The sequence below is a fragment of the Nannospalax galili genome, unplaced genomic scaffold, assembly GCF_000622305.1.
Source record: "Nannospalax galili isolate Female #2095 unplaced genomic scaffold, S.galili_v1.0 scaffold154, whole genome shotgun sequence".
Classification (NCBI taxonomy): Eukaryota; Metazoa; Chordata; class Mammalia; order Rodentia; family Spalacidae; genus Nannospalax; species Nannospalax galili.
Window position 1 is genome coordinate 205,683 of NW_008335281.1, and position 13,727 is coordinate 219,409.

The 13,727-nt window shown below is 36.9% G+C and overlaps 1 protein-coding gene across 1 annotated transcript in view; it reads right to left on the reverse strand.

Moving 5' to 3' along the window:
* Positions 1 to 13,727, reverse strand: part of Utrn (utrophin) — a gene marked incomplete in the record, with an annotated part of 557,450 nt that overhangs the window by 107,180 nt on the left and 436,543 nt on the right. Inside the window, 3 exon segments of the mRNA XM_029561956.1 lie at positions 2,796 to 2,856; positions 5,965 to 6,043; positions 9,026 to 9,172. Coding sequence (XP_029417816.1) covers positions 2,796 to 2,856; positions 5,965 to 6,043; positions 9,026 to 9,172 — 287 coding nt within the window.

The window sequence follows — 13,727 nt, forward strand, 5'->3', positions numbered from 1 at the left end:
TTTTTCTTCTACTTGTTTGTGTAGGCATGCAGAGGAAAGTGCACATTAAAAGCCATCCCATTTATCATTACTTGCTTATTAATTTATTTGAGGATTAAATTTTGTTTTCATAACAGTTCTCCATGTGAAATACTGGCTTTTCTATCTCTACCTCCCAAGTTTATTGTTCCTTTTTTATGGGGAAATAAACTGGAAAGGTGTACAACAGAGCAAATAATGGAAGATTCTGGTTAAACACATTTTATAAAACCAGGAGAATTTGCTCTAAAATGTGAATAGCCTAAAAAATATTTAACATTAAAATTAGATGTATTTAAGAAAGTTACCTATTCCCCAGTGCACAGCTCCAGACCCATGCCTACCCAGGAGGCCCTGGGCCATAAAGCACAAACAAAACAAAAAGACATGAAAGTGGGCTGGGGACCTGGTGGGAGGAGAGGGGTCGCTGGGGGTGGGGGAAGATAAGAGATGGTGTGGAGATGAATGTGCCAGAATGCATTATGTACATGCATGAAACTGTCAATCCATTAATATAAAATAGAAAACCCAATCTTTGCTAAAGATATAAAATATTGTAGGAAGCTTTACTCCTAAAGATCATCATAAAAAACATTGGTCATCCTCCTTTTTTTTTTTTTTTTTTTTTTTTTGGTTTTTTTGAGATAGGGTCCCCCTGTAGCCCTAGCTGTCCTGGAACTCACTATGTAGACCAGGCTGGCCTTGAACTCATAGAGATCCACCTGCCTCTGCCTCCTGAGTGCTGGGATGGCCTTGAACTCATAGAGATCCACCTGCCTCTGCCTCCTGAGTGCTGGGATTAAAGGCGTGTGCCACCACGCCCGGCTGTCATCCTCTATTTTATATTTAAAAGTTTCTAAATGCTGCTAATGTTCACCAAGGAAATGTCAGATAAATTAACTCTCACTCTACCAATTTTCTCTATAAGAACTCACAGTCTAAGAAGGAGCATAATCTTACCAGATCCTACCAAAATTATAAACTATATGAATAAGAGAAAGCCTAATTTCAACTACTTAATTCTCAAGCACATGTAACTGATGTGGAAATAGAGAAATCCTTTAGTTAACAATAGTATGAATATGCAAGATGGGCTTCAGAAGTCTCCCAAACGAGTAGAAAATTGTTATTTAAGTATAACTAAGAGATTTAATATTTTCTTTTTATCTAGTGAAGAAAATCTGCTTTGCTTAATCAAGTATGCATTAAGCAATCAGACTATAGATGACTCCAAGTCAAATCAGTCCATTAATTCATTCTAATTAATCTTTGCAGGCTTGTAGATTTTGTGTAGTATGTGTACCATTTTTCTACTGCTGCTACACAAAAGCTTCTAAGAACTAGTGAGTCTGGCAGGGCTGTGTTCCTGGTTGGGGGGTACGGGGGGTAGTCTACAAGAATCCCAGTCCCTTGCCTTTTCCAGTTGCTGGAGGCTGTCTGCAATCCTGGAGTCATGTTCCGATTTTTCCATCTTCAAAGCCAGCAGGGAACATCTGTAATTCTGAGTCTGACCCCTCTTCAGCTGCTATCCTTTTTAAAGGCCCTCATGATTATACAGGCCCTATTGGAATGGTCTCCCTATGGTGATCCTCAACCTGGAGCCTACCTGGTTATGCAAGCTAAAATAGTCACATATCTTTGAGGGAAGGCATTATTCCACCTCAGATTTGTATCTATACCTGTATTATTCAGCTTGCCAATATTTACCCAAATAATGATCTCTAATACTATTACTATAATTCACATTACTTAGAAAAAATTGTTAAACACATATCAAGGTTTTAAATTTGAATTAAATGGCAACAACTGCTTTCAATAAAGACATGCCAGGTTCCCCAGCCTGACTCTTTTTTATTCATGTTTATAGAAATCAGATACCAATGAATTGCTCTGATACTTTGTTTTTGAATTTACCACAACTCAGTACACCATATACAGTACTAAATTTTCATTATATTACATTTCAATATGTTATAGTAGTTTTATTAAACTGAGTATATATTTCAGACAATAAGAAAAGATATACAAAGAAATTCCACTTCACTACCATTGACTTCATACGTAAACTTTTCAGGGGAGCAAGCCAATAAGCCAAATAAACCTTTTCCTCTCCAAGTTGGTCAGAGTATTTTGTCACAGCAATGGAGAAACAAACTAGAACAATATTCTACTAATATATATGTGTACCAGATTTTTATTATCTTTTCATATGTTGGTGAACAACTAAGTTAGCTCTGTTTCCTTGCCATAGGAGTATTTTGACAGCAATGGAGAAACAAACTAGAACAATATTCTACTAACATGCTGTGTAAATTATATAAGGCTTAGAAAATAAGTTCACATAGGAAGAAACAATATGCAGAACAGAGAAACCAGGCTAACAACCCCTAAGAGGAAATGATCACACACCAAAACTCATGACAATGCTAATCTAACACCACACATAAATATCCCTAACACAGAGAAAGCCTAACAAATGGCAGCTACTTAATTTTGAAACTTTCTTCCAAATATTAATTATCCACAGTTTCCTCCAGATAACAGAACCAATTCTATTTCTGAAAGTTACAGGGAGCTGGGTATGGTGTTATACAGCTTTAGTTTCAGCACTGTGGAGGCAGAGGCTGGTAGATCTGGAATTCAAGGCCAGCCTGGTCTGCATAATGAGTTCCAGGTCAGCCAGGGCTACATAGTGAGACTCTGTCTCAAACAACAATAACATAATACAAAACAAATGAATGTACATGTATCGGAAAGGACAATTGAAATCAACTTACTTGATATAATAGGGCACTTTATTATGTGAAATGGATCTTTGCCAGGGCAGCTGGACTGAAGCTGGGGAAACAAAGGGGGGTTACTGCAAACACCAGTAAGGCAAAAGTTTTATACCTTAATGTAAAACAACTGAGCACATTTTATAGCAAATCCAGTGGGATCTGCTCTGCCTCTGAGCTGAGTTCCCACAATTAGAAAATGCGTTGGCCAAACAGAATGCTTTCAAAATTCATTGAAGTAAGGAAAGAAACAAGGTTCAATTTCCAGGTTCTGACTGAACCTGTTGATGAAAATGCTATCAAAAACTCGCATTTTACTGTTTATAACCATCACAACACAAATTTCAATGCCACCTGGAGATGGTGCTCTCTACATATTGTACATTCAAATTAAAATCTAGAATTCTCATGCCGAGCGTGGTGGTGCATGCCTTTAGTCCCGGCACTTGGGAGGCAGAGGCAGGTGGATTTCTGTCTGTGAGCTCAAGGCTAGCCTGGTCTACCTAGTGAGTTCCAGGCCAGCTGGGGCTACAGGGAGACCCTGTCTCAAAAAGACCAAAAACAAAACAAAAAAAACCACCTAGAATTCTCAAGAGTGAATTGCTGGTTCGCAAATAACATTCTTAATTTTGTATCCTAGTCACAGGAATAGCTATTAAGGACAGATGGTATTTAAACAAACTTAATCATATGAAATTTTAAAAATGAAAAAAAATAATAAGGAAGGGGCTGTAAGAGCCAAACTAATCATCTGGGAAGACTACTAGACATTTATTTCCAAATGAAATACATAGAAAGCAGTTTTCTATGTTTGTGGTAGAAATTATTGATTGAGATTTTATGGTTGTTTTACTGAGGTACTTACTTTTCACAACTTCATTTACCGCTTACTTATCAAAACACATTACTGTTATAGTAAATCAATTATTTTAAAACTTATTAAATAGAGTAACACATGTGAACTCAGAGCTATAAAGGAATTTTGCTAAGTGAGCTAACCAAGTAAATTGAAATAAAATTTTGAAAATATCATTAAATTTTCATGTAGTCAGTTGTCACCAATATTTTTTCTTAATTTCATGTCACATTGATATTTATAAATATGCAGCATTCTAAAATTTGTTAAACATTCTCAAATATATTTTTTATTTTAAAAAGCTGTAAGATTTGTATATTAAAGCTCAGTTTGATGGAGAAGAAACTATGTACACAGATAAAGTAACTTTCCAAAAGTGATATCCAGTAAATAAATGGCATAGTTCACATATGACCTCAGGATGACCAACACTCGTTCAGCAAATCTCTACTAAACAATTTTTCCCTTCTAGGTGAAATGGTTTTTCTAACGATGTCAATGAGTAAGTTAAAAAATGGTGAAACTGAGGAACTAGGTATACTAAATTTCTCATGAGAGTCAACCTCATTTTTAGTGCTGGCATCAGGATAATGGGTCAGTTTTTATTTTGTACCTAATGAGACAGGCTTTTTTAATGACCATGGCTATAATCCAAGAAACATAATAAAAATAAAAGATTCTACACAGCACAGGATAATAATTACTAAATTTACTAATTGGAATTTTGCTTACATATCTCCATTCATTTAGTAATTTTTTTGGTTTGAATAACCAGCTTTCTTGGACTGTTAACATGAAACATTAAAAGGCCACATGCTTGAGTTTCACAAAGTAAGCATCTATTCCATGATATTTAATTCCTTTAAAAACATGAGCTTGATTCCTATGAGAGAGGTTGCTGGGTGAAAAATTAAGGCTTCACCAATATTAACAGATAACTGATCATTAAAACTGTAAGAAAAGTCTCTATTTTATAAATTCCTCTTTAATTTTGTCTTAATTTATTTTATAAGATTATGAAATCTAGAATGCTTAATACCTAATGGTTGTGCTGAAAGCCTACTTATTTAATCAACATTAATGGCATCTAAATGTTAAGAATGTATCCTTCCTGGGAAGACAGTATTGCACAAAGAATTATGTACTGTTCAAAATTAATCACCTAATGGCTCCAGTTTAGAAAACTGAAGATGGGTGTGTTGGGGGAAGGGCACTGAAAACGACTAACTAGAAGTCTTGAAAATGTGAAGCTAAAGCCTAATATAGGCAAGTCAGTTTCTTAAAGTGACAAAAAGATTAAGATGAAATACCAATGGAATCAATTTAGTCATGAGACAAGGACTCTGACTTCAGTTCTCACTATGGTTAAAAATAAAGCTGTCATCATTAAGAAATATTCTTTGCTTTAAGTTTAAACTTTACTTAAACAGAGTTAAAATTGACAAGTTGCTTTTTCACAAATATTTGTCAAAGGAAACGAAAGGAAAGGCATTAATATTTACTGAAAGCATTTGTGCCAAGAACTGGGTTATGTGCTCTGTGTAAGCTGATTTGCCTTTTCATTTACTTATCAAGGCAATTGAAGGAAATAGGTATGTAAAGACCATGAAATTAACTTTCAGAAATTCTTAGGTCTGGCAAAAGACAGAACTAATATTTAAACTCAGTCTGGGAGATTCGAAATCTAACATTCCCCAATATCCTTAGTGGCAAATAATAAATAAAATAGGAACTCAAAATTATGTATTTATGACCTCTTGAAGTGTACAAAAAATTAAAAATTCAATTTGGAGACTATTACACTATACTCTTCCCATGTACAAACTTTAATCTGTTATATTTGTCCAGAAGAGAAGCTTCAATATGACCACAGCCAGTCCAGTAAATCAAAATTTTCTCATTTAATGATTTATGGGGAGTTTGCAATTTAAAATGCATGTGGAGCTTTTTAAAAAAGAAACTAAGCATCTTTTGTGTGTGCAGAAAAACTAATCCTAAACCTTTCAGCATAAAAATAGTATGAAAACATCCACAGCCTTTACATAAGAAAACATTGATATGATACTGTTTCAGTTATCCTAACCAATGTTTAAATGACAAAACATACCTAAAGACAAATTCACTTTTGTCCTCCTTTGAAAACTTATCAATTATCATACTGTAATACATAACCAATAAATAATATTTCACAGACACCTTTTATTTACCTACTTATAAGTAAAGTTACAGCAAAAAATATGGCTTCTTGAATAGAACTGAAAGAATTTGCTCATTCATTCACCTAAAAGATCATTCAAATTTCTTGGTACTTACTAGACAGAAAGTGTTGAGAAGATGGCCCAAAATCTCTGTGGGCTTCCTGAAGCTGCTTAAGGCGATCATCCACAGAAACCTGCACATGTGTACAAGACAGATGAAATGATTTGACTTCAAGACAATGATTTGCATAAGTGCTTTATTTAAGTACTAGAACAAATGAAGCTATTACCCAAGATATTTATTATTGCTCGTACAGACCCCTTCTCTTTGTTACCAATGCAGTGAAAATGAACTTCTGACATAAATATGGTAAATAATGCCAGGTACTCTTCTAAGCAATTTATATGAACCTATACAGTAATCACATTGGCTAAATACTATCATGGCTGTCATTTTATAGATGGAGAAACAGAGACAGGAGAAGTACCCAAGGACATAAAACTAGTAAGTGGCAGCACTAGTATTCTCCCCTGGGCCATCTGGTAACAGATCTATGCCCTACAACTTCCACTTACTCCCTCTCAGGAAGTGTGAGTCTAAAGGGTGTAGCCTTGTGGTCAGCAACTACTCACGGCTTTTCTGTAGGGAAGATGGTAAAAAGTGCTTCAGAGAGCAGATAACAATGAAGCTTAGAATACTCCAAGGGAAAGATATAGACAGACAGACAGACAGACAGACAGATGATAAACAGATATAGATAGATAGATGATAGCTTCATAGATAGCTGATAGATAGATAATAGATAGATGATAGCTTCATAGATAGATGATAGATAGATAATAGATAGATAGATGATAGATGACAGATAGATATAGATAGATGATAGCTACATAGATAGATGATGATAGATAGATAGATAGATAGATAGATAGATAGATAAGTGGCTAGATAGATGATAGGTAGATGTTAGATGGATAGATATATAGATGATAGATACACAGATGATGATAGAAGATAGATGATAGATAGATAGATAGATAGATAGATAGATAGATAGATAGATAGATAGATAGATGGACGGGGATGGGTGGGTAGGTGAAGTGATAGAAAACAGAGACTGGAAAGACATGTATACAATCTGATTTTCCTACACATTTGCATCTGATCATCTCTACCTAACCAAACCAGAGAGCTCTGAGCATGCCAGGGTTGCAAGACATATTCCGATGTACACTAGTACATCACTACCCTCTGTATTTGTTTGCCCTTACTCCACAGCTAGTTTTCCACATCACAAAAGGCATAGTCATTACATTAAGAGATAAAGCAACACTACTTGCACACTAAATGCAAAGCAATACCACTTGCACACAGCCTTCAGACATTTCCATTTCCTCTGCCCCATCTTTGCCTCACAGTGCTGGTGAGCTGGTACACTCAGACTGACAATTTGATTTTCAGTTGCCTATAAATAAAACTTGTATTTATCTAGCTCACTGGGAAGCTCATGCTTCTCCTGCTTAGCTACTTGGATTGAATTAGAATATACCTTATTAAGACAAAAATGTCATACTTTGGGTAAAGAAGCTGCCACCCCTGAAATTAACAGCACTGCCTTCTAGCAGTGCCTTTCTTCTTATTTGTAACTATTATTGGAGTTCTAGTAGCTACCAGGATCAAAAGAAGGATGACAGAATGCATATTCTCTTTCAAATGTAATGTGCCATCTGACATCTAAGTCTTTGGAGGTGGTGATAACAAAGGCAAAATGGAGTAAATCCAGATGGACCCCTGGAATCTCAAATGAAGGTAATGAAAGAAAATGATGCAGAGAAGTGGAACAGAGGAAAAAAGAACAAGGTCAAACATTTCTATGAGCACTTACAAATTCAATACACTTTGCCTTACTAATCTCAGATTATTAACATTCTTTGCAATGACAGAAAAGACTGTCAATCCTGTAAGCTCACTCCTCACAGCTTCAGTTTAACTAAGAAAATATGTACTATTCATCATTTAATTGTTTACATTTCTTTATTGGGGAGGGCACAGGCGCCACTGTGTGTGTGTGTGTGTGTGTGTGTGTGTGTGTGTGTGTAGTAGGTAAGAGTCAGTTCTCTCTTTCTACCATGTGGGTCCCAGGGATTGAACTCACATCATCAGGCTTGACCACAAATGCCTTTACCTACTGAGCTATATGGATGACCCTGATTCACTAGGCATTTTGATATTTGTATTAACATAGGATATATACTATAACCTAAAATATTATATCTTTCAAATGAAATGATTGAAATTGCATGTTTGTCTTATCAAACATCACATTTTAGGACCCAACTATACAGAGAAATTAGTAAGGATTCTTTATTTTCAATCTTCTCATACTCTCCACTGCTCATTTTCAGGGGAAAAGCATAATTGCTCTTGCTCTGAACAGGTGGCTACTGAACGTGACCCAGATCCTTCACACCATGAACTCCTGGCAGGCACGGACAGTGTCTGGCAAATGCTCATAGCTAGGAGACTCATGAGTCCTAGCTGGGGTTCAGTTCTGTTAAATCTGGAGCATGCACGGAAGTTCTGGAGCTGTTAGAACTGCCTGAGGAAGCTCAGTTCTAGGAGCCAATGCTCAACTATGATCTGAAAGACCTAAAAACACCTAAAAACAGCAACCAAACTGAAGACAAAGAAGGGAAGTTCTATCATTTTTTTCAAAACAAAAACCAATAATGAAGGTAAGAAAAATGATTGTTTCAAGCCATTACAGGAAAAACATGTTTCTGTGACCCACTACAGTTTCCAGTAACTGTGACTTACTTGGTTTTATGTAATTTTCTGTAAGTATTGTATGAAAAGTACACTAAAATTACAATAAATCAATACTCATGTAAATGAGGTCCTTGGGTTCAAGATACAAAAACACCCGACGTTGCTTGCTAAATACATTATCGAGTACCTTCACTAAAGAGAGAGAAAACAAGAGCATGTGGGGTAAAAATGTAAGCTAGGTGTAAAGGCCATCCATGACATGCTATCTTCTATAGTTAGCTCTCCACATTACACAAACACAAAGTGTTGTTACAGTGAGAATGCACAGGGCCTACTGCCAGTTCCATCTCCCCTCCCCTGTGGTTTATGCAGTGTTAGGCAGCATATGAGGGGGCTAAGCAGATACCTGTAGAAGTTTCCATCGCATATTAAGGTCATCCAGCTGGCGAGACATCTTTAGAGACGGATGCAGATCAAGTGGAGACAGCTGACTTGACAGGTCATTCACGGTTTTAACTTTCAAGTTGATGGGTGCAATTTCTTCTCTAAATGCCTGGTAGAAAACGGGAATAAAAAACATGTCACTGGAGAATATCTCAAAAGCCAGTGAATGTTTCCATCTTCCCAACAAAGACCGTGGCAAGGCCACTGCGAGAGCACTGAGTAGAGATGCCACTCAACAGCAGCTGACTTGATCAGGCCTTTAGTAATCCTCATGGACAGAGACATCCAGGGCAAGTGCACAAAGAGAATAATCATAACGCAGATTCGTTTAAGTCACTATGTATTTCCATCACAGTCTCTATTATATACAAACCCTGGAAATATATTGTTGCACTGCCTACTTCCCTGCTTTCCTAGTCTTTTTAAAAAATATATTTTATTATTTTTCTTTTATGTGTGTGTGTATATTACCTGCATGTATGTAAGTATTTGTGTCGTGCAATGCCTTCAGAGGTCAGAAGAGGGTAGGGGACTCTCCTAGACCTGGAGCTATAGATGGTTGTTAGCCACCATGTGGGTGCTAGGAATCAAACCCAGGTCCTCTGCAAGAACAGCCAGAGCTCTTAACAGCTGAGCCACCTCTCCAGCCCGTTTCCTAGTCTTAAGTCTAATTTTCTTTCATACCTTCCCTCTTGCTTTTATTATGACACTGCTACCTTAATCCTTGCCTTCAACACGATTTGAATGTGGTCATACTTAGGTCGGAAGGTGGCTGATAAAGAGAAATTTCCTCACCACCAAGCTATGGTTACTGGATACAGGAAAGGAAAGCGCTGCACCTCTCAGAACTAGCTATGACCATGCTCTGTGATTAGGGGAGGAGCAGGAAGAGCAGAGAGAGCAGAGGGAGCATAAATTGAAAGCTATGGAGGAGTCTCAGAACTGACACATCCTATGGCTGGACACAGTGCAGAGACGCAAGAGAAGCAGGGACTGGGAAGCTTGTGAAGAGTGAAAGAAAACATTTCAAGCTAGGGAACTATGGGAGCAACAAATAAAGGGGTGTTGTTTCTCTTTTCTCCACTGAATTCTATCTAAGGCATTGGTTCCCTTTCTCCAACAAAGTCTTTGTCTTGATCCCTCGGCTCCTTTAGATAACTAGGGGCTTTCTCTCTGTGACCTTGGTTGGAGGCCTCTCCCCTGCACTCCTAGGATACTCTCTTTGGTCTCCACAGCTCAACCACAACTTTCACCAAATACATGTCAAAACATGCAACCCAAGTGTCAAGGTGGGGCCATTCTAATTCCTCAGAGCCATTCCAAATCTATTGCTAACTATCTTAGCTATCACTCCTTACCAGACCACTTGGTGCCTGTACTGTTTGTATCCACATTTTTCTTGTCCCAACAAAGAATGGAAGCTTGTTGAGAATGGACACTAACCAGCATCCAGCAGATGATTTGAAATTTAAGAGAGGAAGAACTTACTTCTACTGGTAAAGGCCCACAACAACGATACTTGAGGTAAGACCAAACCAGTGTAGAATGCTGAGAAACACTGGCTGGGATGTTAAGATAGAACAATATATTTTTGCATCTTTGCTATGTCAAAAATTATATTTAATCACGTACCAAACTGTACTTACAGGTCATAAGCATTATGAAGCCCTCAATATAAGCCCTCTGGTTTTGTCATTTCTTCATTTTCTTCTCCTTAAGAGACTTGGCATGGAAGATGGTTTAGCAGGTAGGCAGGCTTGCGGCCAAGCCTGATGATCTGAGTTCAATTCCCAGAGACCATATGGTAGAAGAAGAGAGCACAACAGTACTCATTTGGTTTCTTTCTGATGTTACAGTACAGAAGGGAATGTACCTCTGGGTGGTTAATCCAGTTAGGCCAACCAGTCAACCAACTAGCCAACGGTCCACCCCTCAGGAAGGATGGTTCATATTATGCCATGCTAAAGACATAGGAGAATTATCATCCCTTTAATGAGATAATATATTTTCCCTTCCCAGAATTTCTGCCCTCAGTGCAGTAGCTACAGAGCTCCTAAGAGGTCTGGACTCAGGAAAGCCTAACTTTTCTTTTCTTCTTCCTATGTCTTTTCTAAGCATGCTTTCCCTACCACTCTGAACTTCCCTTTTTCTTTAAAGTTCTCCTCCCCACCATGCAGTGCTTGTCTACCATGTGGCAAGGCAACCTCTAGTCCTGCTATGTTGGCAAAAGATTAACTTGACCTAATGCACAAAAGGATTATTTTTTCTTCAACATTTCCTTCTAAGGGTAGGAAATAAAATTCTCATATGGAAAATGTCCTCCCTATACCAGGAAGAAAATAGCCTTTGCATCATCAACAGTAGGTGCTTGAGAACAAAGAAATTCTTTAAAGACATTGCTAAATACAATTCCTATCTTCTTTTAGTCTATCTACATAATTTATTTAATTTTCCACAATTTTCTCTCTTTGTTCACTTAATATAAATTATTTAGGTTTCATCACTTCTTTAGGTCTTCCTTTCCTTAAGATTTCCATATTACATAAACTATGATCTAAGAATCAGCATGAGAAATACAGGTGTTGAGCTGGGCACGGTGGTGCATGTCTTTAATCCCAGCACTGGGGAGGCAGAGGCAGGCCTCTGTGAGTTCAAGGTCAGCATGGTCTACATAGCAAGTTCCAGGCCAGCTGGGGCTACAGGGAGACCCTGTCTCAAAAATGCCAAAAAAGAAAGAAATACAGGTGTTAGAAGCAGTGTTGTATAAATGACATTAGAAATATAAACATGGGAATCAACAAGTGTGCAATAAGAACTATCATCAGCCTCTGAAGAAGTCTATGCATCAAAAGCAGAAAGGAGGGAAGCCAATAGGCACACCTGGCCTGTTACAATACAAAAAGAGAAGGGATTTTGACTTTTGGTTGTTTTTCTCCATTCCTGCAGATGCTGGACTTCCAAGGATGACCCAATGCACACATGCAGACAGATGCACAAATACAGTTAAAGAGGAAAAGTATGGCACGGTAACAGTCCTCACAGGTGCAAAGGATTAACAATATAGATGTGTGAGATGGGGGAAGCATGGGGTAGCACAGGCGAGAGCACTTTTCAGTCTGACTCAGAGAAACTGAATTCCTTCAGAAATTGGACAAAAATTCTAGAACTCAAATGTTTCAAGGGTTTTTAATCATGATTTTAATTTGATATACTAATATTCTCTTTCATGGTTACCCAAGAACTGAAACCAGGATTTAAAATCAATGTACTTTTAGTTTTTAGGTATTAAAAATTAAAACTAATATGCTAGAAAATTATCTTAGATTTTTAAAAGTTTTATAATTGTAAATAATAACCAATTTTATTTCAAAAATGGCAAAGGTGGTTTTTAAACTAGATAAGAATTTTAAGACAATTTTTTTTAATCTAAGGAAGAATAAAGGAGTTTAAATTTTTACTGTGTAAAATATTTTTTTCTGTTACAAGTCATAAGTGAAAACATTAAAAGAGCTTTGACAGGCAGTCTTTCAGGCTTTGTTTATACTTTTATGGTCAGGTGTTTTATGGCAACGAGGAACCTTTCTATCAAGAAAGTTTATCTTTTGCCTTTTAAGAGCTTCCAAATTAAGGGGGTTAAATAAAGCAAGTTATAAATGGTTTCAGAACTGCCATGTGTTCTAGTATAAAGAACTAATTTATCATGTTTTGACTGTAGTTTCCTATAAGAAAGTAAGAATCTATGTGGCCCTCATTGCTATAAAAACAGAAACATCTGCTTGTATCAAAGGTGCAGTTTGCCTGCTGGCTGGTGTGAATCTCAAACCTGACTTGTGCCAGAAGGTGGACATGCAGCAAAGAGAATTATTAAGGATAACTTTAGGAACTGAAATTATTTCACTATCTCCAAAGAGCTTATTTTCCAGGGCTGCTTTGATATATTGACCAATATTTAGTAATAAGCAGGACATAGTTTTTACCCATATACCTTCAGTATGATTTAGACTATATATAGGGTACATGTAAAACAACACAGACCTTGAATTTATTTTATTTAGTTTCATGAGACTTGCGTTTATAATCTATTTTTTTTCCTTAATAAGATCTTAAAACATTTTAATCCAGTTGATTCTTTCCCATTATGTATTGTATCTAAGTAGATTTGAAGAAAAAGATTTGGCTGGGGAGGTGGGTGATTCCTTTAATTAAATGAGATTAACAACTCCCAACTTTTAGGTCTTTTTTCCAGATAAAATTTTTCATTTTTGTCACAACACTAATTTTACAGAATTATAAAATGATACTTTCAAATTCAAATGGGCAAATTCCTGTTCAAACCTAGTATCATTTTTGTTGTTCATTAGTAATCACACTCTGTAAATCACTGACAAAAAGATTTCCAGTGTTTAAAATCTGTTAGGCCAAGTCTGGTGCCACAGGCCTACAATCCCAACTACGTGGGAGACGGGGGCAGAGGGTGGCAAAATGAAGACTGGGCTGAGCTACAGAGTGTTCAAGGCTATCCCAGAAAATTTAGTGAGACGCTGTCTCAAAATGAAAAGTATAAAAAGGGCTGTGCATACAGCTAAATGGTACAGCATTTGCCAAAAATTTACATTTGCACCAGCTCAAATGTAGCCCACACCCCCCAATTATATATATATATA